This window comes from Dicentrarchus labrax, unplaced genomic scaffold (assembly GCF_905237075.1).
Source record: "Dicentrarchus labrax unplaced genomic scaffold, dlabrax2021, whole genome shotgun sequence".
Classification (NCBI taxonomy): Eukaryota; Metazoa; Chordata; class Actinopteri; family Moronidae; genus Dicentrarchus; species Dicentrarchus labrax.
In genome coordinates this window covers 31,094,114-31,115,520 of record NW_026136704.1, presented here as the reverse complement: position 1 = coordinate 31,115,520, position 21,407 = coordinate 31,094,114, and the positions used below count along the sequence as shown (strand labels likewise).

At 37.4% G+C, this 21,407-nt stretch overlaps 1 protein-coding gene across 6 annotated transcripts in view; it reads left to right on the top strand.

The window, feature by feature from the left end:
• Positions 1-21,407, top strand: part of LOC127363140 (uncharacterized) — a 74,340-nt gene that overhangs the window by 39,159 nt on the left and 13,774 nt on the right. Inside the window, exons 2-10 of one of the 6 annotated variants that reach the window (XM_051399665.1) lie at positions 3,366-3,529; positions 5,273-5,364; positions 5,895-5,980; positions 6,950-7,166; positions 7,359-7,474; positions 7,560-7,671; positions 8,535-8,736; positions 9,173-9,511; positions 12,485-13,855. The exons of 1 other annotated variant lie outside the window; for it this stretch is intronic. In XM_051399665.1, coding sequence (XP_051255625.1) covers positions 3,411-3,529; positions 5,273-5,364; positions 5,895-5,980; positions 6,950-7,166; positions 7,359-7,474; positions 7,560-7,671; positions 8,535-8,736; positions 9,173-9,511; positions 12,485-12,647 — 1,446 coding nt within the window. In that variant the 5' untranslated portion in view covers positions 3,366-3,410 and the 3' untranslated portion in view covers positions 12,648-13,855. Of the gene's footprint in view, positions 1-3,365; positions 3,530-5,272; positions 5,365-5,894; positions 5,981-6,949; positions 7,167-7,358; positions 7,475-7,559; positions 7,672-8,534; positions 8,737-9,172; positions 9,512-12,484; positions 13,856-21,407 lie in introns of those variants that run through there. 4 more of the 6 variants (XM_051399669.1, XM_051399668.1, XM_051399667.1 and 1 more) reach the window with 4 other exon arrangements.

The following is a 21,407-nucleotide window of genomic DNA, read 5'->3' as shown; positions in this document are numbered from 1 at the left end:
CACAAACAACTAAAACCCAGCTAAAATAATGTGGCACGGATGGAGTGGGAGGTCAACAACGGCAGTCGCGGGTCTCTGGTGGCGACCACCTGCTCTTCACCTGGCTCCGCTCTTCGGCAGCCTGTCGAGGGAAACTCAGGGCCAGTCAATGTCCTTTAACAAGGCACAACTTTATATATTACACACTACACAAACACCGGTCTGAAACGGGACTTACGCGGGGGGGAGAATTTTTTTTTTCCCCCCCTTTTCCCCCCCCGCTCCCGGTTTTCCCCCCCTTTCTTCCCCCCCCCCCCCCCCCAAGTTCTTTTCCTTCTCTTTCTCTTTTTCTTCCTCCTCCCCTCCCTCCCCTTCCTCCCCCCCCTTCCCCCCTCCCCCCCCCTCTCTCCCCCCCCCCCCCCCCCGGTTTCTTTTTTTTTTTCTCCTTTTCCCCCCTCCCCCCCCCCCCCCTCTGTGTCTTCTTTTTTATTATTTTTTTTTTTTGTTGGGGAAGAACAAATAACAAATCAAAACCACCCCCCACCAAAAAAAACCAAAAAAAAAAAAAAAAAAAAAAAACAAAAAAAAAAAAAAAAAAAATAAAAAAAAAAAATTAACTTAACCAAAACCCAAACCTTACCATCCATGTCAGATTTCAGCAAGAGCAGAAAAATGTCATGGTATGATATTCAGAGGTGAAAATAAAACTTGATAAGCTGACTTCTCTCTATTATATGACAGCTGTGTGCTTCTGAAGCCGTTAGAGATGTATATGAATTTATAGTAAATTATAATATATTTTATATATATTTATATAATATTATAAGATAAAAAATATTTCCTTTCGGGGACTTTAGGGGCTCCGTACAAAACATATTTCCTGAAAGTCAGTTCAGAAATAAGTGAGTAAGTTCTGCGGTGAAGTCTGCATCTCTCACAATACACACGGAGAACGCAATATCTACGTTTCTCCTGTTTTCTCTTCCTCTTCCTCTTCCCCTTCTTCCTCTTCCCCCTCTTCCTGCTGCCTGTTGGTGCATCAATGGGTTCAGCTGCACATCGTGTGAGCAATGAACCGCAAGATTGATGTCTTAACTCTATTTTTGGAAAGTAAGTTTCTCCAGATATGGGATATTCCAGATATCACGTTCCAACCTGCACGGCTGCATGACACAGGTAAGTGTCATTCTTACCGCGTTAATGAATGCTTTAAGTCGTGTTTCCAAGTTCAGTTAAATATGAAGCTAAAGTTAAATAGTTTCTGTGCTAACAGAGAGGAACACAATGTTGAGGATTCCAACTAACAGTTACTCCAGGGATATTTCAGACCATTGTTAAGATGTTTCCCACATAAACTGAATATTTTATACAGTGCTTTTACTTTTTAAAACGCACAGGAACTCTAATACTTTTTAATAGTCCTGTAAAATGTCAGGGAGAAATAAGTAAGGATTAAACTGAGGTCACAGGACCCCCAGTGCAGCCCGCTACACCCCCATAATGAAACTAAAAGTCTCATACATATATATATATATATATATATATATATATATATATATATATATATATATATATTCAGCTAACTGTTCCCGTCAGACTGCCTGTAATTTGTGAAACCTTCACACTGTCAAAATGAAACTATTCTAGGGGGAAATGCTGCAGTTATATATATGGTGTACATTAGGGCGATTTTAAGCAATGTAATTGGGGGATCCGTAAGATTAGATTATTACATAATACATACATAATGGCGCATCAAAAGCAGAAAACGACGTCGGCAGTCATAAACAACCATAAAAATAACAATAAATATCCTTATTAACTCTATTAATCTGTAATTCAAAAACATACCTACTAATAATTATTTGTCCTGTTTGCTGAAACATTCATTATATCAACAATATTACATGAGACAGATATGTGGGGAAAAAATAGTGTTCCTCTGGCTTTATTTATAGTTGGTTGTTGAGTCACATCCCCAGGTTGTCAAATGAAAACCATCAACAATTCACAACCTGGTTATTTTTCAGAATAACAGTCTCTTTAGTCCCAAATTCTCTCTCCCTGTTACTGTCCCTCAGCAAACAGACCATTGGCATCATCAAACTGTCATCATGGCGATGACCATAACGCCAAACTCGAGGCTTGAAAACGGTACTCCACAAACCAGTGGGTGACGTCGTGATAGAAAAAAACGCAATCCGGAAAACACAGAGGGAAATTTGTACTAAAAAGTATTTTAATGGTCAGAATCAGAAGGAAGTGTTGTAGCAATTGTTGCATTAAATTGCTTGTGCTTGTAACTGCACATCATGAAGTGTAATATAAAACAGTGTTTCTCAACCTGGGGGTCGGGATAATTTGTGGGGGTCGTCAAATGGTTATGGAGAATAAAATGAAATAACAAATTGTTGCAAGCAGTGCGGAATGAGAGACAGGAAGCAGCTCTCAGTGATGACATCCTTTTAGTGACGTTCAACATAGGGGACAGGAAGACACTATATACTCTATATACTAGGCTATATATTACTCTGTTTTTATACACGATAACAGGCCCAGTTACCTTACCTTACTTAATTTTCTATTTCTTCTTAAGTCTCAAGAGTCATTGTGGTTTCCCTCTAACAATAATGTTGAGAAACAGAGAAATATGCGTTCAAACTAATGAAAATTTAGGGAAAAAATGAAAAAGACGACAATAGTGAAAATAATTGCAAACTAAGGTGAAATGATTTGAGATCATCATCTTAAATTGAAAGTGTCAATCTTGAGAATGGGTTGTAGATAATTCCATGTGATTGGTGCACAAACGCTAAAGGCATTATCACTTCAACATGATCAACAATATTTCATTATGATCAGCATAATTTTATATATAGATGGCAGCATGATTACTCACATGAGTATGGTATAGTATAGGTGTAACACAGATTAGTGGTAATGTAATGGCTTCAACATAACACAACTGTTATATTATTCAGGAAACTGGGAGTGTTATAATAAATGTTGGGGAAACACAGAGGCTGGTCCCCATTCACAACCTTATAGAGGTGGTAGATCATAATAGATTCATAAGAGTCACAGTAGCTTCTTCAGATGAATTCAGTAGGCACTGACTGTTTTATATTTGTTAGTTTGTTCTTTCCTTCGCTTTCCTATTTTGTGATAAAATGAACACTGCTCTCCATACAGGCCATGAGCAGGACTTTGTCTGGTTCTTAAATGGTTTTGGAAAGGATGCATGCTCATATTGCCAACTTGTTTTCAATGGAGAAAGTCTTTAGCTTCCTGTAATTGTTTCGCCAATGAGGGTGTGTGAGCAGCAGGAACTGAAGCATAAAAATGTAAGTAATGTTAAGAATCACTAGTTTCTTCTGCTTGTCCAGGTTTCTCCACCTGGATTAGGAAAACGTATGTGAGTCAAAAGCAACATGTGTGCCATGAGCAGCAATCATCAGCAGCTGTTTCAACTAAAGACTTTAAGAAAGTTGATGTACTGCAGTACTGTCATCACCGTCCTCTCTCTCATCCTGCTGTTCTTTAACTACAGGTGAGTGAAATTACTATTCTGATCTACTTCAGTATGATAGTGATTAAAATATCAGTTTCATTCAACCTGTTCCTACTTGGACATAAAACAGCATGTGAGCAGATATGGAGGATGGTGTATTGAATTTACTCAAACATGCAGAGCAGCAGCTGTATCTCATATTAATGACTTTATCAAGCCTCTCTTTGTGTATTTATTTCAATTCAATTCAATTCAATTTTATTTGTATAGCACCAATTCATAACAGAAGTTATCTCAGGACACTTTTCAAATAGAGCAGGTCTAGACTGAACTCCTTATAACCTTATTTACAGAGACCCAACAGTACCACCATGAGCAAGCACTTGGCGATGGGGGCAAGGAAAAACTGCCTGTTAAGAGGCAGAAACCTAGGACAGACCCTTCGGCTCTAGGTGGGTGGTCGTCTGCCTCAACCAGTTGGGGTGAGAGAGAGAGAGGGAGAGACAGACAGACAGACAGAGAGATAGACAGACAGGTACACAGCAACAACAGTAGCAACAACTACACTAATAGTAGTGACTGTTGATGATGAACATGAAGAAGATGATCACGATGACAACAGCAACGATGGGGGACAATGAGCAGTGACAATAGTTATAATAGTAACTGTAGTAATAATAATAACAATAATAATAATAACAATAATATCAGTGATATTAGCAATGGGAGTCAAGCAGGACCATGGTAGGAGGCTCCACCAGGATCCATGAGAACCTGCGAGATAAGAAAGCACAATAACTCCGGGGAAGAAGTGAAGTTAGTAACATGCATTAATGGGACATGAATGAGTGCAGAAAGAGGGAGAGAGGAGCTCAGTGCACCATGGGAAATCCCCCGAAGTCTAGGCCTATAGCAGCATAACTAAGGGATGGTTCAGGACTCACCTTGATAAAAACTCTGAGAATCAGAGTACGGGCCAGGAGCGCGGTACACTATAACAAATAGAACTGGCTGCAGTGTTTTCCAGTTTGGGTGAGAAAGACTAAGAACAAGGCTTTCAAATGAATTATAATTTAGTTTAGGTTTAGGGTCCATTAAAACGCTCAAATCATATATGGCTGCTACTCCACCTCCTCGGCCGGTAACTCGAGGAATGTGAGTATTAATATGACTGGGGGGGTGGATTCATTTAGGCTAACATACTTATTCATTCACATTATTTATATGTGTGTTAAAACTAAATTAGGGTTTCAGTTGAGAACCAGTTCCAAGTTGTCCGATCCATCAGAATCCTATGTCACAGAGCTTATTATTTCCTTTTATCAATCACTGGACAAAAAGAGCCTGTATCTGGACCGATCCAGTTGTATTCAAGTTTATGGATCTGCATCCAGATCTGTAAATCATATCACTCACCGACTGGAGAATTATCAACACCTGTTCATTTGATGTGCCCAACTCTTAATATTCACATAATGAAACACACTTTGATTTGCATTTTCTTTTGCAGATTTTGTTTGATTTTTGAAGCCAACCAATTAAATGTCACACTATTAACTGCTTTGGACAGAGAATATTACTTAGGGCAGTAAACATCTTAAACATGTATTGTTTTTAGGGAATTTGTTGAAATATACATACTGAAATTTATTATGATTTTGTTTCTAAACATGCTGAGCTGAATGCTCTCTTACTCTTTTGTGAATAGTTTTGAACTGTAGTTCAAAATTTCTTGTCAAGAAAATGTTGACATCAGCTAAATGATTTGCTGTGGATGCACAGGGTCGACTGGATCAAGTCCTACAAAGCAACCAGTGAGCCTCAGATCTTAGTGCAACCCACAGTGCCTCAACAATGTGGTCAAGGACAAATAGGTAAACTAATTGTTTTCTGAACGCTGCTTTTTAAGAAATGTAGAATGTCCCAAAGAAACATTGCCTCTTCCTGCTCTCCTCAGCTTCTGTTTATTATTTAACTTCCTATTTCCTGTTCCTAAACTCCTTGTTATCATTCTTGATTCACCTTAATGCTATTATTGCTGTGAGAAAAAAACATTTATTCCATCTACGTTTCCTTAAGGGTTGTGTTAAGGACGGTCTCTGTCTGCTTTCAGTCAGACTGTGGATTGGTTCTTTTGTGGTCAGGGTTAGGTCAGGGTATGTCAGTTGATGTTTACATTGGACATTTGGGGTAATACTATCATTGTTTGCCTTTGTTTTCTCTTTCAAATAAGTTGAACTAACCTGGGAGTGTGTTTCCTACCTGTCTGATTGTCTGACTGTTCATGTGTCTTGACCCATCTGATTTGCAGAGAAATAGGCAGCTTAGTATCTTTTGTGGAAAGACAGACATTAATGTTAAGCACTTATGCACCAACTTGGTCTAACATTTTTCACTCATGCAGTTCCTCAGGGACAAAAGGTCGCAGTCAACAGGACAAAAACGCTGCTCATATCAGCTTATCAGGAGCACCGTACAGGCAGAAAGGAGGTCAGTGAAAAAAAGCAGGGCACCAACTCCGCCAAGTTTCACTTCCTGTTCCTGTGATCGAGTCCCAATCTGATACTTGTATTTCCTAGATAATACAGGTGCACAGGGTTTTAACCATAAATTCATCTACCATTAGAAAAATCTTTTCTTAACCTCAAGTACTTTATTCAGAATTCTTTTTATTTTAAACTCAAATTTTAAAAGTCCATTTACCTTGAGGAGTTGTCCAGGTTTCTGAGATTTCTCTCTTGATGTTGAGAAGTGTCTGCAACCCCATAAATCAATCAATCCCTCAAAATATATTTGTATACAATCTTTCATACATGCTATGACAAAGGTTTAAAGAATATCACAGGTGTAGACTAAAAATAATAACTAAATATGATAGCAGAAGTATATGCACACTAAAGAGAAACATAAGATTAAAATGTGTAAACAGAAAGTGTAATTAGATGTGAAAATGTTTGTGAAACGGGCTGCAATAACCCCAACGTAAGCTAACTGTGCCCGTCGACGAACAGTCGACTCAGATTGTTATTCCTAAGTGTCAGGCAACATTATGAAAATGATCGCCACAGAGATAGACCATTGTTTAATTAGAAACAGCTGTAACATCACTGTTTCTTGCCACCAAAGACAAATACAGTATTTTACCTCTCATACCATCGTAACATCGTAACTTCATTCAAAGTGGACAGAAACAAAATAAAATCACAAAATCATCTTTGTCAGACTTTCTACAGTTCCAACAATGCCTAAATCTGCTTTGGTTAAAAAAATCCTTAATTCACAAACTTAAAAACTGTATTCTCATATATATTCTCAGTTTGTAACCTTTGTAAGTATCAGTACAACAAAATAAAACAATGAAATAGGTCAAAGAAAAACAACTATTTAAAAAAAGATTTTAAGTTTACCTACTCCCCTTAACCTTGTAATAACATCCTTAATTTTGTCTTCTGGTGTCAGGTTCGTGTTATTGCAGTGGTGCTGAGGAGTGAGACAGTAGCCTATCGCTGCCTCCTCTGTTGTCATGACCAACTGTACATCTCTGAAGGTGTCAGCAACATCCACGCCGATCACTTTGGTTTTGCATATGGGACAGCAGACATCATGTGTCCTCTCCCCTCAGGCTGTGAGACTCCATCTTATATCACTGTGACCTCTGCTGCAGCAGACTCTGAAGGTAGTCCCCAATGTTTTAAGTAAATTTCTGTAGTGTTTGATCCATAGACGTCAACAGACATTTGATATCTTTGTTGGTGATGACTTTATTCAGGTGTTTTTTAAACTTAAACTTTAAACTTGTTCTTCAAGAGTACAGTGCAGAAATGTGATTGTCAAAATGTATCTGTGGTTCTTTTCTGTGGTCACTTAGATAAACCTGACAAAGAGTTTTTGACAGTGAATAACCAGAAGGCCATAAATGACTCCTTTCCTTACAATTTCACCGTCTGCCTCTCCACCATGTTTGATTTCACCAACGTGCTGCAGGTAACTTCTGTTGTTTGACTGTCAGGCATTTTAGTGCTTACATGCCCCTGGAGTGTGTCAACTAAACACTTGTGTTGTATTGTAGCTGGTCCAGGGTTTGGAAATGCTGCAGTTACTGGGGGTGAACAGAGTTGTCATCTATAAGACCAGCAACAGCCCTGAAATAAAGCACGTACTCGACTACTACACACAAAAAGGTGGAGTATGGTGGAGGTGGAATATTCTGTGTGTAATTGCACTAGCAGCCACAGTAGGGGTATTTTCTCCATCCATCCATTTTGAATACCTTTCCATTCACCGTTATCATGTGAACAGTGTGCACAGACCTTTCCGCTGCATTGACTTCCTCCCATCCGCTCATTCATGGTTCAACAGTAGCGTATTTCCTCGACTAGCTGGCACTCCCCAGTCAAACTTATTCACAGTTCAGTTCTTTATCCTTGGAAAGACACTGGTCCCAATATCAACATGACTTGGAAAACAATGTAATCCCTGACAGCACTATGCTATCCAGTATCCAGAAATCCCCTGCCCCTAAACTGGATTTATATTTGTGTGTACAGTGAGCTTATCAGAGCTGGTTGCTGCTGCACTGAGACTGTACTGTAGAGTCAATGTGCAGCAAAACCAAAGCTAGTTGTTACAAAGCTCCACAGAGCTACAGGTTTCATGATAATTGTCTGTGTTTCCATCAATACAATACAGCCTGATTCAGTACCAGTTGTGTTGCATGAATTTTGATCTGGCTAAATGTTGTGGTGGTTATTTCCAACTTGGATACTGGAGACAGCACTGGCACAAATTGTGCAGGAAGACCGATGTGCTCTATGCAGCAGCACAGACGGTGGGCAGCTGTTCTATATCTTGGATGAGAAAAGAAATAGACTGAGCTACAACAAGGAAGAAATGCATATCTTTTTAGATCTCTTTTTTTCCTGCCACAAAAGTGTGAATAAATAACAACAACAAGAATGGCGGACTCCCCCACTAACAATTAAAACCGCCATATAATTACTATTTTATTACTTATTATAATCGATTTTTTCCAATGTCTCCTCAGGTTTAGTAGAGGTGATTCCTTGGTCTATGTCCAGATTCCTGAATGTATCTCAAGGCTGGCTGCCTGAACACGGTCCAGGTGACCTCCACTACTTCGGCCAGATTCCTGCTCTCAGTGACTTTATTTACAGATACATGTACCAATCCAGATATGTGGCCCTGCAGGATATAGATGAGCTCATACTGCCCCAGTCAGTCAACAGGTAGCACTATCTTTATGAAATGAGGCAAATGCCTGGTATCAGATTAAGTTCCTTATCAAGTTGTTACATAAGCAGCGAATAAGCAAATATATGAATAACTAATTAAAGGATAACCTCTTTTGTAATGTTTGACTATATTGTATTGTCTGTATTTATAGTGTATTTATTGCCCGTTTGTGCACATTTACTTCATTTATTGGTGTAAAATGGTTCATATATTTTACCACTATTTGAGATCCAATATATCTCTATGTGATGACAATTACCTTAGGATAATTTATAATGTTTAAACAGCAGTTATTGATACTTAATAGGAGTTATATATGTTTACAAATTAAACATAGTGTGCTGTTGTATGTTACAAAGCATGTATTCTTTTTTTATGTTGTTTTACCAATGTATTTTTTTTTTTTCTTTTAAATTATTTTCTTACCAGTTGGTCGGAGCTGTTGCCTCTGCTGGAAAAGAAATATGTCTCTGACAAGTGTTACATGTTTGAGAATAACGTGTTCCCCAACACCATCACTCTGCCTCCTCCCACCTCCGAAACTCTGCCCCCGCAGAGCCGCTGCTGCCCCGGCTGGCAGAATGTATCCGGGGTGAACATTCTGGCTCACCTGTACCAGGAACCCATCATTAAAGAGACTCATTACAGCAACTTCAAGATAATTGTCAACCCCCGAGCTGTGTTCATCCCAACCGTCCACGGGCTGCTGGACTCACTGCACGGCTGCTCCTGGGTTGACAGGAATATAGCACGGATGTACCACACCAGGTAGACTGATGCTTGTGTACTCACTAATCTGTTTTTTGTTGGCGGTGTCAGGCTCCACGTCGTAGGGTGTTACAGTGGTCTAACTGTGTTAGTTTAATCAATTAATGGTTATCAAAATGTATAATTATCAAAAGATAATAGAAATCCTCGGAGCACCACCCTTAAATAAGGGAACGATAGCCAATAATTGATTGATCAGTCCCATAAAAATACACTAAACTATTAATTCAGAAGTCTGATTAATAATTAAATTAATAACTACAACCAAAATCCTTATTAATAGCTAAAGTGGGAGCTTTAGAGTTCTACATAGAAGAGGTTGGTAACACTCACTCTTGTACGAAATTAAATAGGCCAGCATATATAAACACAAAGATTTATTAAAGAGATATAATAAAAGCAATCAGAGGAAAATACACTATATACAATCTAACTTAAAGGAACTAAGCTAGAGGAAGGAAAGGTGTGTGTCCTTTGTCCTCTGAACAGATGTTTCAGGGTATGAAACACGTGTTGGTGAGAGACAAAGAGCATGGAGAAGCGGGAGGGTTTGAATCCCTCTCCTCGTGTGTGTGCTGAGGTTTAATATGTGTGTGTGTGTGTGTGCTGAGGTTTAATATTTTTTTTTTTTTTGTGTGTGTGTGTGTGTGTGTGTGACCTTAGATTAACAGTGCAGTTAAAAGGGAGTTAGTTGCATGCAAAACGATGTCTATGTAAAGCATAACATTAACCTAACTTCACCTTAGCAGACTACAGTTACTACAGTAACCTGAGTTAATCAAATCAACATCACAATACAATGGGCTGAATAAAACACATCAGTTACATTAACAGTAATAAACAGTCCTTGTTTAGCCGTTAACTCTGTTAAGTTATCTGTCTATGCCCAGTACGTTACCGACGGTCCAAAGAAAGATGAAGAAGAGTTGGGGGTGAGCTGCGTGGGTCAGCTGGCGGTCCTGTGAGCCAGGATGATCAGAATTGTGGTTCTGAAGTCCAAACAGGCTCTGCAGTGTGATGTCCGCTGGCGCAGGTAGCAGGAGAAAAAGGTGTTTCGCTCGTTGCTCTGCAGAGTTAAAGACTCGGCGTTAACGTCACGTTGCTCCGGTAAAGTCAGCTGGCAGACTTTCTCTTTAAAGCTGCAGATGATGACTCCCGTTAGCGGTGCGCTGGCCAGGGATCGCAGGAAGAAGCAGGCTCTGGTGCCATACGATAATCCTTTGTTGTGGCGCCAAGGTCCAAAACTTATCACCCGGTGTGGGCGAATGAGGTGAGCGAGAGAGCGGAGGGAGAAGAGAAGAGGAGAATCTCTTGGGTTTAAATAGTCGGGATGACAGGTCTGGGGTCTGAGGGAATCAGACCATCACCATCTGTTATCTGCAGTGTTGGGCAAGTTACTTTTAAAAAGTAATTAGTTACAGTTACAAGTTACTTCTTGCAAAAAGTAACTAAATTGTTACCCAGTTACAAATTATAAAAGTAACTAGTTACTTTAGAAAGTAACTATTGCGTTACTTTCAAGTACATTTTTAAATGCTCAAATGTGACCCCACCTCCCTCTTTAATGGAACTTAAAACACATGTGCATGTTCAATTATTTATGATAAATCGGAATATTATAATGAAATGGACACGTAATACAATACATTATTAACAGAAACAATGTACACAAATTTAAACTATTTTAATGTTGCTGTGGGACAAAGTGAGACTAGCCTCCAATCAAATGCCATGTATGTAGATATTATGTTTATATAGTGGATCCATACAAATAACACAATAGATGTTTTGGAACTTTTGATATTTCTTGCCCCTTAACAGGCCACAACTGGGCAAAATTAAATTATGCTTGTTAAGCACTAGGCTATACCAAAAATAAATAACAAATATATACACTCTTTGTAGTGCAAATAAAAAAAAAACTTCTGACAATTGGTAGATATACTGTACTTCAAGTATTTTCTTCCTCGAAAAAGTAGAACAGTGTAACAATATGAGGTGCTTTCAATCGAACTGAAAAGTACAATGTATAGCAAAACTAAGGAATCCAAATATAAACAGGTAATACATAAGAAATAAAAAATACACCTCCATAAAAATAAATCTCTTTCTCTGGCCATTGACAATCTCACTTCAAGAGGCTGCAGCCAGCCAACAAATAAATCTAAATGAAATGATGCTCTTTAAGCAATGTACCAACAATGTATTCAAACAATATATACACTCTTTTTAGTGCAAATGTAATAAGATGCAACACAACTCGCCATACCTGTCTCTTGTTTACTGACTCCCTTGTGTTGTTCATTGTGTGTCCGACTATGCGTGCTTTTGAACACCTGCTCAACTCTACCTCTGATTGGCTTACCATGAAATTTTACTCAACCTCAGCCAATCGTCAGCATGTACCTTGTCTCGTGCACTGCCCACTAACCAAGGAAGAACAGTAAAAAAAAAAAAGTCTTTGCCTCTCGGCTTAGAGATCTAGTTGGTCTGCTGAAAAAAACACTGACAAATGAACAAGTTCATGTTTAAAGGTATCCTTGGATCCCAACAGCGGACTGTGACAATTCCTTCATATCATTTGTTCAGGTAGCTGCAAGAAATAACTAATAACCAATAACTAAATCTGATTGTTAGATGCAGTAATTATTGATGAACACATTATTCTTTTGTACCAAATGAACAAAGATAGGGAAGATTTTGTCAAACATGAATTTTAACCTGATCATTGTGTTGTAAAACTTGTTTACATGCACTTGAAAACTACAGATTATACTTTATTTCAATCTGATAAAAACAGTTTAAATCAGTTCTCTTTTAGATTTGTGATCTTGGATTAAAGTGGCGTGTAATATTCAATACAGCTGAGTGTCGCCTCAAATGCAAATTTACTAAAACCAACATTTACTCTCCAACCCTTTCCAAACAGCTATTTTTGTACATCACGTTTCTTTCCTCTTTCTGTCTGTGCAGAGCTCCAAAACAACCCAATCTGACACCAGACCAGCTGATTTATGATGGCCGACTGCTGAGCTACAGTGCCCAGCTCACATTGACTGTCAATACTGTGCTCATGGAGAGTGGACTTCTACCAGAGGATTGTGTGTGTGTGCTAGAACAAGAAGCCAAGTTGTAACAGGATCTTTTTTAACGTCTTTTAAATAAATATATTTTTTAAGGATATTTGCCTTTATTGACAGGAGAGCTCAGGATAGACAGGAAAGGGGGAGAGAAAGAGAGGAGATGACATGCAGCAAACAGCCACAGGTTGGACTCAAACCCCAGCTCTACCAGGGGAGCTACAAGGACGCTGCTGCAAAGGTGTTTAAAGACACATATAATTGAACACACAGCAAACAAACAGTCTTTATTAAACAGGGCTACGTCTATACACCTTTGATAGCAGCTCTCTGAGGCGGAACTTTGGCCCAGCAGTGCTTTGAGCTAAATGCTAATATCAGCATGCTAACACAGACACACACACACACTGACACTGCTAAAGTGTGTGAAACCGGTAAAATGCATCGTTACCTGAATAAAATGACTCTGAGTTTGAATATTGTTGGAAACATTTGGGATAATGGAAGTACACAACTCAACATAATATATAACATAGGTTGCACATCAATGAGCCACACTAGTTTATTTTGACTCAATCACACATACACTGTCCTGCTGTACAAATACTCGCTAGAGCACCAAATGTGGATTAATCCGCCACAGAAAATAGTCCCTAATGAGTGCATTGCAAATTTCTTCCCCTTTGAGTTCAAAGAGCTGCATTTCCTGTTTGTATCATTATTTCCTTGTTTGGGTTATTTTTTCCATACTGTATAATTCATTTTCTTTTGTGATTGATTTAGGATTAATTTAATTTACTTTTTAGAGTTGAGCCTTGATATGAAGGACGATCACAGTTCTGTATCAGTTACTGTTCAGTAAATGAATGAATCTGTTGAGGAGCAGGTCTTCTAATGTTTGCAGACAATAAAACACCTCTGGCAGCTTCAGTTTCTAAACAGTTGACAGAATATTTTGTATCTATGCTAGCACTGTTCAGATAAAAACAACGGTACATTAGAATTGCACCAACTTACCAAGAGAAGGCTACATTAACTAAATATAGATGACAAGCCATTGCACTGATGTTCACTGTCGTATATGTTTCTGTGGAATACCTTAAAATGTGAGAAACGTGAAGAAACTGTTCACAAAAGACTGAAGGAAATATTAACTTGAAACTGTTGCTGCCTTTTTACACATTTGTTCATTAAGTTATTGTGTAATGTCATTGTCTGAAGAAAATCCTACTGTATTTGTAATAAAGGTTTGGGACTGGATACATTTTAGTATATATATATATATATTAAGTATATATTTGAAGTCTTACTGTGTTATCACGTCTTACTTTTTTCCTCTGTGTGTCCACTGGAGGGCAACAAACATTCATGATTCCACATGAGCATCAAGGCAGTTAGGACAACTTGATCTCCAGACCAGGAAACTGTTCATTTAGTTTTTCATCAATAATTATGTTATTTGTAATAAACACATTAGTAAGGAATATATTGATATTGATAAAATTATAATAATGATAATTATACTGACATTAATCACAAATATGTTGTAGTTGTTGCAGTACCATAATGTGACCAGTGGGTGGTGCTGAACATTCATGTTTCTGAAAAGAAAACACATCAAAAGTCAGCACCACTAGTGTCAAGATACAAACAGTACAATACAGTTTATCCACTGCTAAGTATGTAAATGAAGGCAAACGAATTATTCACAAGAGTTGTTTTTATTGTCGGGATTATACTTAAATAAGTGTATTACAGTACAGTGTATTAGTACAGATCTCTCTCTCTCTCTCTCTCTCTCTCTCTCTCTCTCTCTCTCTCTCTCCCCTGTTTCTCTTTATTAATCATTAAATATTGTTCGTTTATCCCTCCCTTTTAAATGAGAAAGGATTGTAGTGGGAGAGCTGGGTGTCAGGTGTGACTGTGTGGCAAATAGTTTTAGGTAGGAGGCCCCAGTTTCCAGCCCAAGCTTCCCCAGATATGCATTCCCTTTTCCCAGATTTACAATACTTTTTTTTTCCTTATTAAAACCCTGTTTCCTGGAGCACATGCATTTGGACTGGTTGTAGTGGCTAGGACAGTTACACCCTGTTTTATGTGCACTGCATTATCCTGTTATTTTCATCCAACAAACAAAACTTTTCTGTATTTGACATTTGAAAATCATATGTTGATTTTGTACCTATTGAATTCTAACTAGTAAAAAACTAGTAAAACCTGAGTTTTAATTTGTAGTCAGCTTGTTTAATCTTTGTGTACAAGACACCAATTGTAAATTTCAATTCAAATTTGTCCAATTTCTGTTTCAATGATGTAAGCTCAATTTGTAATGGCTAATCGCTGATTTACTGTTAAGCTTCCATCCAAAACCTCATATACTGCACAGCTCAAAGTATGGATATGTATGAATTTCACACTCTAATATAATTGTTGAACATGTAAATCCAAAACTATGGTCTAAGAGCCAGCCCTGGCAGGGTTCCCCCATTTTCCAGCACATTTTCCATTAGTTTTCTTAACAATGCAGGACAGCACTTGCTCACAAATGGTCACTTTGTTCCTCCTTTTTTAAAGATGCCGGGTTCATGAAGAAGTGTCTCAGTTTCATAACATGAAGGTGGTCAGCATTTATGAGACGCGCCTTCATTTTCATTTCTGCCACATTCTCTCCAGTGAATTGACTAGATTTTAGTACAGTTTTCCTTCAAGCTTTACTTTAGTTCATAAGTAACAGTTCATATTAAGTAGAATCTAACCCAAAGGCAATCGTTTATGGGTAACTCTCTGGGGCACGCCAAATGGATAGTGACAGGTTAAGGACTTTTACTTTAGAAAGGAGGTTTAAACGCATGGAATTTCCAGTGAGCGATGCTAGTTCTAAGCTGCTTAGATTGTACATAGAAATATAACTGTGTAAACTTTTGTCAATATGGACATGCTACACATGAGTAGATCGGTTGGTGAAATTTAATCGTGGAATTCCTTTTACGGAAACGGTGAGCACCAAAGCGTAATTCATTCATTCAGATTTACCAGCATGGTAAACACGAAAAATGAAAGTGGTGACTAGTAGTAATAATAAGTTGCCGTGTGTTATATGACATATCCACGCACCCATGTGTCAGATGACAGGTGGTTTGTGTATGTCATATGAGGTGAGGAAGGGTGTAAGTCAGGTGGAGGAGTGGTGCTGTTAAAAAGAGGGGTAGATAGTGAGCTATTTTAAAATACAACTACATTTTCTCTGTATGGGCCCTATTTAAATTAGGCTTTTGTAATCTTATATAGGAGTACCTTTAGAGCTGAATAGTGTCCTATGAGCTGTATGCTAGGCCCACAAAGAGACACAACAACTGCTCTGACTGACTGTCTGCTGAAATATTGCTGGGAGAAGTTTATTATACCAACTGATCTTTTGTCCCCAATAAAGAAAACGGTAACCCCATGCTGTTTACATTTATGATGTCTTATTTTTTCTCCTGTACAGCACTTTGGTCAACTTTGGTTGTTTTTAAAGTGCTTAACAAATAAAGTTGGATTGGATAGTCAAAGGAAGGATGATTCAATTACTGGGGGAAGATTTAATCAACTCTATGTAAAAAATTAACCTTCTAAATTGCCACAACTTCCACTGGGACGTGCAGGCTCGATCTATGAACTTTTAACATCAAGTGTAAATTATTTAGACTCTTAGCTTTTTTCAGTTTCTTCAAGATTATAGCTTTCTGTTTGTGTTATATTGTTTTAAAGCCGTCTGGTTGCTTTCTTTTTATAAAATGTGGAATTTGTCAACAAAATAAATATAATTCAACAGGTGAATTCTTTTCCACACACAGGATACTGTTAAGACAGTAATTTGTAGCCCGACATGTGTTGATACTTAAAGCCCCACTTCACGTGCACATATTCATTTCTTTTCTGGCTTTTAGCCGAAGAGCTAATCTCACCAGCAGTGGCTGTGGATGTGCCTGTTATAAATATTTAGTCTATTTGTACATTCAAACACTGAACACGCCATCAACATTTGAGCTGATTCGACCCACCCCTAAGTGACTACATTAATTCCAACAAGTATCAGGTTCCCATGTTTACTATAAGGGCCCCTCCCACCTGACCCATGAGCCATGTAAACCAATTGCCAATGCCATGGTGTCACATCAGTGCTCCCACTACAATCCTCCCTCCTTTAAAACAGTTTGCTCTAGCTGTAGTCTTAGAATTAGTAGATTTATAGAGAACAGAATGAGGTATAAATAAACAATGTTTATGCCTTTATTCTGCTGCCTGGTAATTAGTCCAGTCCTCACAATACTGAACAATTAGTCTGTAGGCTCTGACTGCAGCTGTAAGTCTCAATGTCATAACCTTTTGTCAACTTTTTTTTACATTTTCAAATATAAAATACTACTTATACCATGGATTGACTGAATAGCCTACTTGATAGTTATTATTCACTGAGAGATGTGTATCCATATTTCCGAATATTCCCAGCTAAGCAACATTTTAAATTCAATATTTGGATCAGTGTCAGTCCATTGCTTTCCATGTCATTACAGTTGTAACATACTCGATCGTCAATCATTATCTTGTTGAAAAAAGGTGTGCGTCAGTGAGGAATGCCACCAGGCCCCTACATGGTCTGGACTGGTGCCAACACAAGTCGCCGCTGCTGGAAAGCGCGAGTCTCATTTCGCGGAACACGGAGAGAAGAACAGGAGGGGGCAAAAAGAGAAAAAAAAAAAAAAAAAAAAAAAAAAAAAAAAAAAAAAAAAAGGAAAAAAAACATAGTGAAGTTTTCCTTTTTGTTGACGGTCTTTGTTTTTTTTATCATTCATTGCGGCAATCTGTTCCATGTTGAGTATATTAAGAAATCCATATAAATAATAAACATTTGATATAATGTATGTATTTACATTAGTAATTCGTTTTACACATAATTTGGTGATAAATTAATTTAAGCAACAAAACAATCTAAGGAGCCACTTGGGAGCCGAAACAGTCGGCTCTTTTTAGTGAGCTGAGCCGAAGGAACCACGCCCGACACAGGTAAGTCTCATTCTTACCGCGTTAATGAATGCTTTAAGTCGTGTTTCCAAGTTCAGTTAAATATGAAGCTAAAGTTAAATAGTTTCTGTGCTAACAGAGAGGAACACAATGTTGAGGATTCCAACTAACAGTTACTCCAGGGATATTTCAGACCATTGTTAAGATGTTTCCCACATAAACTGAATATTTTATACAGTGCTTTTACTTTTTAACATTTACTGTAAAGGCTCATGTGCTTACTGTAAAGCTGTACAGCACCTGACAGAAAACGCACAGGAACTCTAATACTTTTTAATAGTCCTGTAAAATGTCAGGGAGAAATAAGTTAGGATTAAACTGAAGTCACAGGACCCCCAGTGCAGCCCGCTACACCCCCATAATGAAACTAAAAGTCTCATATATATTATATATATATATATATATATAATATATATTCAGCTAACTGTTAGACTGCCTGTAATTTGATAAAAGCACTTTTTAAAACCTTCACACTGTCAAAATAAAACTATTCTAGGGGGAAATGCTGCAGCAATATGTGATATGATAAGTGTTTCTCTCTTTTGTGTATATAATATAATAATAAATATCCTTATTAACTCTATTCATCTGTTACTTAGATCATCATGCATTAAAGCTGCATTAGGTAGTCACAATCAGGAGCCTCTGGCTTCTCCTAGTGCTCCTAATGGCATTTGTAAAAATCCAACAGATCTGAACAAAAACACCCATGCAGACAAAATGTATAGCTGTCAGATAAAAAGCATCATTATTTGTGTTACTAATAAAGCAAACACAATCCAGGGAAACGCAGATGAAAATTTGTTCTAAAAAGTAATAATGGCCATTATAAAAAGATATAATATAAAAAGTATTATGAGAATTGTTGCGTTGAACATTTCCCACAAATCCATTTTTAGGACTATATTGCCATTTGAATTCACATTAATAGGAATATGTCTGTGCGTTTTAGTTGCTTGACATTTAACACACCTACCAATTAGATTTATAGATTTTCCAGTGAATAGGATAGCTTCAAATGGGGGAAAATATATAGCTGCTAGTGGCCTTTTAGAAACAAAGTCGGAAAAATCACCAAGCTGGCAACACTGAACGAGGGTGCTGGGCACAACCAAGTCAGGGAAGTAACACAATTAATGTTTTCCTGAATAAATGTAAATTCAATTAAAATAAATAGAAAATAACAAGAGAAAATGCTCAAAAAAAGGCAGACTTATTCGACATATTTTCTATCATATATTACTGGGAACAAATTGGTACTTTTTTACTTCCAGTGTTGCATGCATGGTTATGCCCTAGGTTGTAGTCCAGTACCTCATTCATGGTGGAGAAATCACATTCACAGTTCAAAGATGAATCAAGTCCCTTTATTACTTGCAGCATGGAGAGAAGACCGCAGCATGAATGTTCGCTCCCAGACTTTCAGAATGATCTACCGTATATACCATCCAGTATCTTCAAGATCACCTGGATACGTCCTAACAGTATCACTTGTAACTCACATGTGAACATCCTTAACACAATGGTGACTTATTAACAGATTCTTAGCAGACTTTTCCCTACCATAAAAAACACTTAACCGAACTTAATACATTTATTACCCCATCTATAACATTCATCTCCCACATATATAAAGTAAATATACTTTTGTATCCATCCACATTACTTGTAATCCATTACTACCCAGACACCTGTCCTGACACACTGATGTACACCATGTGACAGGGCTGCCTCCATCCTCTAACAATCTGCTTTTACATTTAGACTCAGAGCATCAGTGTGGTTCATTCTCAGCACTCCCATCAAACTAATTTCCTGCAAAAGCTTTTAAACGCACTGCACGCTACCCAGCACCAAACTGCGGACAGATTTGGTTGAGTCTAGCTAAAAGCAGAGTTAGTATAGGATATGCATTCATTGTCTCGCCATAAAAAAACCCCCAAATTAATTCAAATATTGTTCTGTGTCTGCAGGATGTGTAAATAGGCAATCAAATTGTCAGTCTCAATTGATGCTGCTTTAAACCATGTCATTATATGACTTGTATGGCTGCTTATATGCTGGATGAATTGCTTTTTTTCTGTTCACACTGAGCTTTTTCTTCTGCTCTCTCACCCTATGTACTCCAGACACTTTATTGCTAGAGGACCCACCCAACTGACTTGATAAGTTATTTGAAAAAAAGGCTGGGTTTTTGTTATTTTTTCTTTTGATTTAGTTTTCGTCTGCTCTAGCAAACGGAGATTAAGCTCACACAAAGACACCCAATATTTATTGCCCTCTGAGAGCTGCACCTACATTAGTCAAATCTGCACTTCCAGCATGTTTATTGTTGTTATCGCAGTACACATGACGCTGATAGCAAATACTAGTGCTGATACCGTGCTAAAAAAAGGTTAGACATATAGACATCAATCTATATAGATAAAGATAAGTCAGTAGTGTTGTAAACCAGGAGAAACTGCAGTGACAGTTAAGTTTCCACAGTTCAGACAATTAATAAATAACCCAGGATAAAAGAAAGACGGAAAAACAGAATTATATGTACCAACAAAACTATTTATTAAACGTCTTATGAAAAGCAAATGAAAAGTTCAAAGTTCCAACAAAAATCTACTTCCTTAAAATAGAAAGTGAAAATAACTCTATTTTAACAATAATCATGAATTAAGCAAACAAACACCAATGTCACCCTCCCTCCACTGAGAGAGTACTGGAATAACACACACTGTTTCGCGGTTTGGTCCACTGGCTCACGCTGAAAATAACAGCAACATTTTGTCACATTTAGCTTCAAACAATGTTTAAAAAACTGGTATGAATTTTTGAGGGTCACTTTTTTGCACATTTACAACAATATTTGTCAACTTAGAGATATTTTAAATTATTTATTTAAATATTAAATGGTACACCTAAATGTTAAATCTAAATGCTAAATCTAAATCTAAATGCTAAATCTAAATCTAAATGCTAAATGCTAAATGCTAAATCTAAATCTAAATGTTAAATTTAAATCTAAATCTAAATGTTAAATCTAAATGTTAAATCTAAATGTTAAATCTAAATCTAAATCTAAATGTTAAATCTAAATGTTAAATGTTAGATCTAAATGTTAAATCTAAATCTAAATCTAAATGTTAAATCTAAATGTTAAATGTTAAATCTAAATGTTTCGGGTTAAACTAAATATTTAACTAATATGCAAATTCAAAATGCCGGTAACCGGAAGTACCAAAATAAAAGCTCAAGGAGGTCAGTGTGTGTTTATAGTGTCAAATAACGAATAAAAACCATCTCATCCGGGGAAATAGACTGTTGGACATGGATGATCGTGATAATAACTACCTAAAATAATAAACACGTTTGGAGAAACTGTATTTGAAGAGTACTTAAAGTTTTAGTGTCACTTATGAAGGGTGTGGGACTTGTGACCTGTAGCCACTATAGCCAGCCAGAGGGTGCTCACTTTGACTAGGGTGGCCATTTCCTTCACATCAGAAAGGAGTACACTTTGCATACACGGGGACACGCAAGCAGATATTTGTTTGGTATGATCCGGTTTTAAGTTTAAATTTTTTTCCAGCAGATTACATAAAGGTGCATAAACATACCACATAGCTAATAATAAATATACAAGATACAGCTCATGACAACGTGCCCTTCCAATTCAGATTACATAGGTCTAATAAACATCATACAGAAACTGTTCTTAATGTTTTTATCTGGATAGATAAAGGGTAAAAAAATAAAAA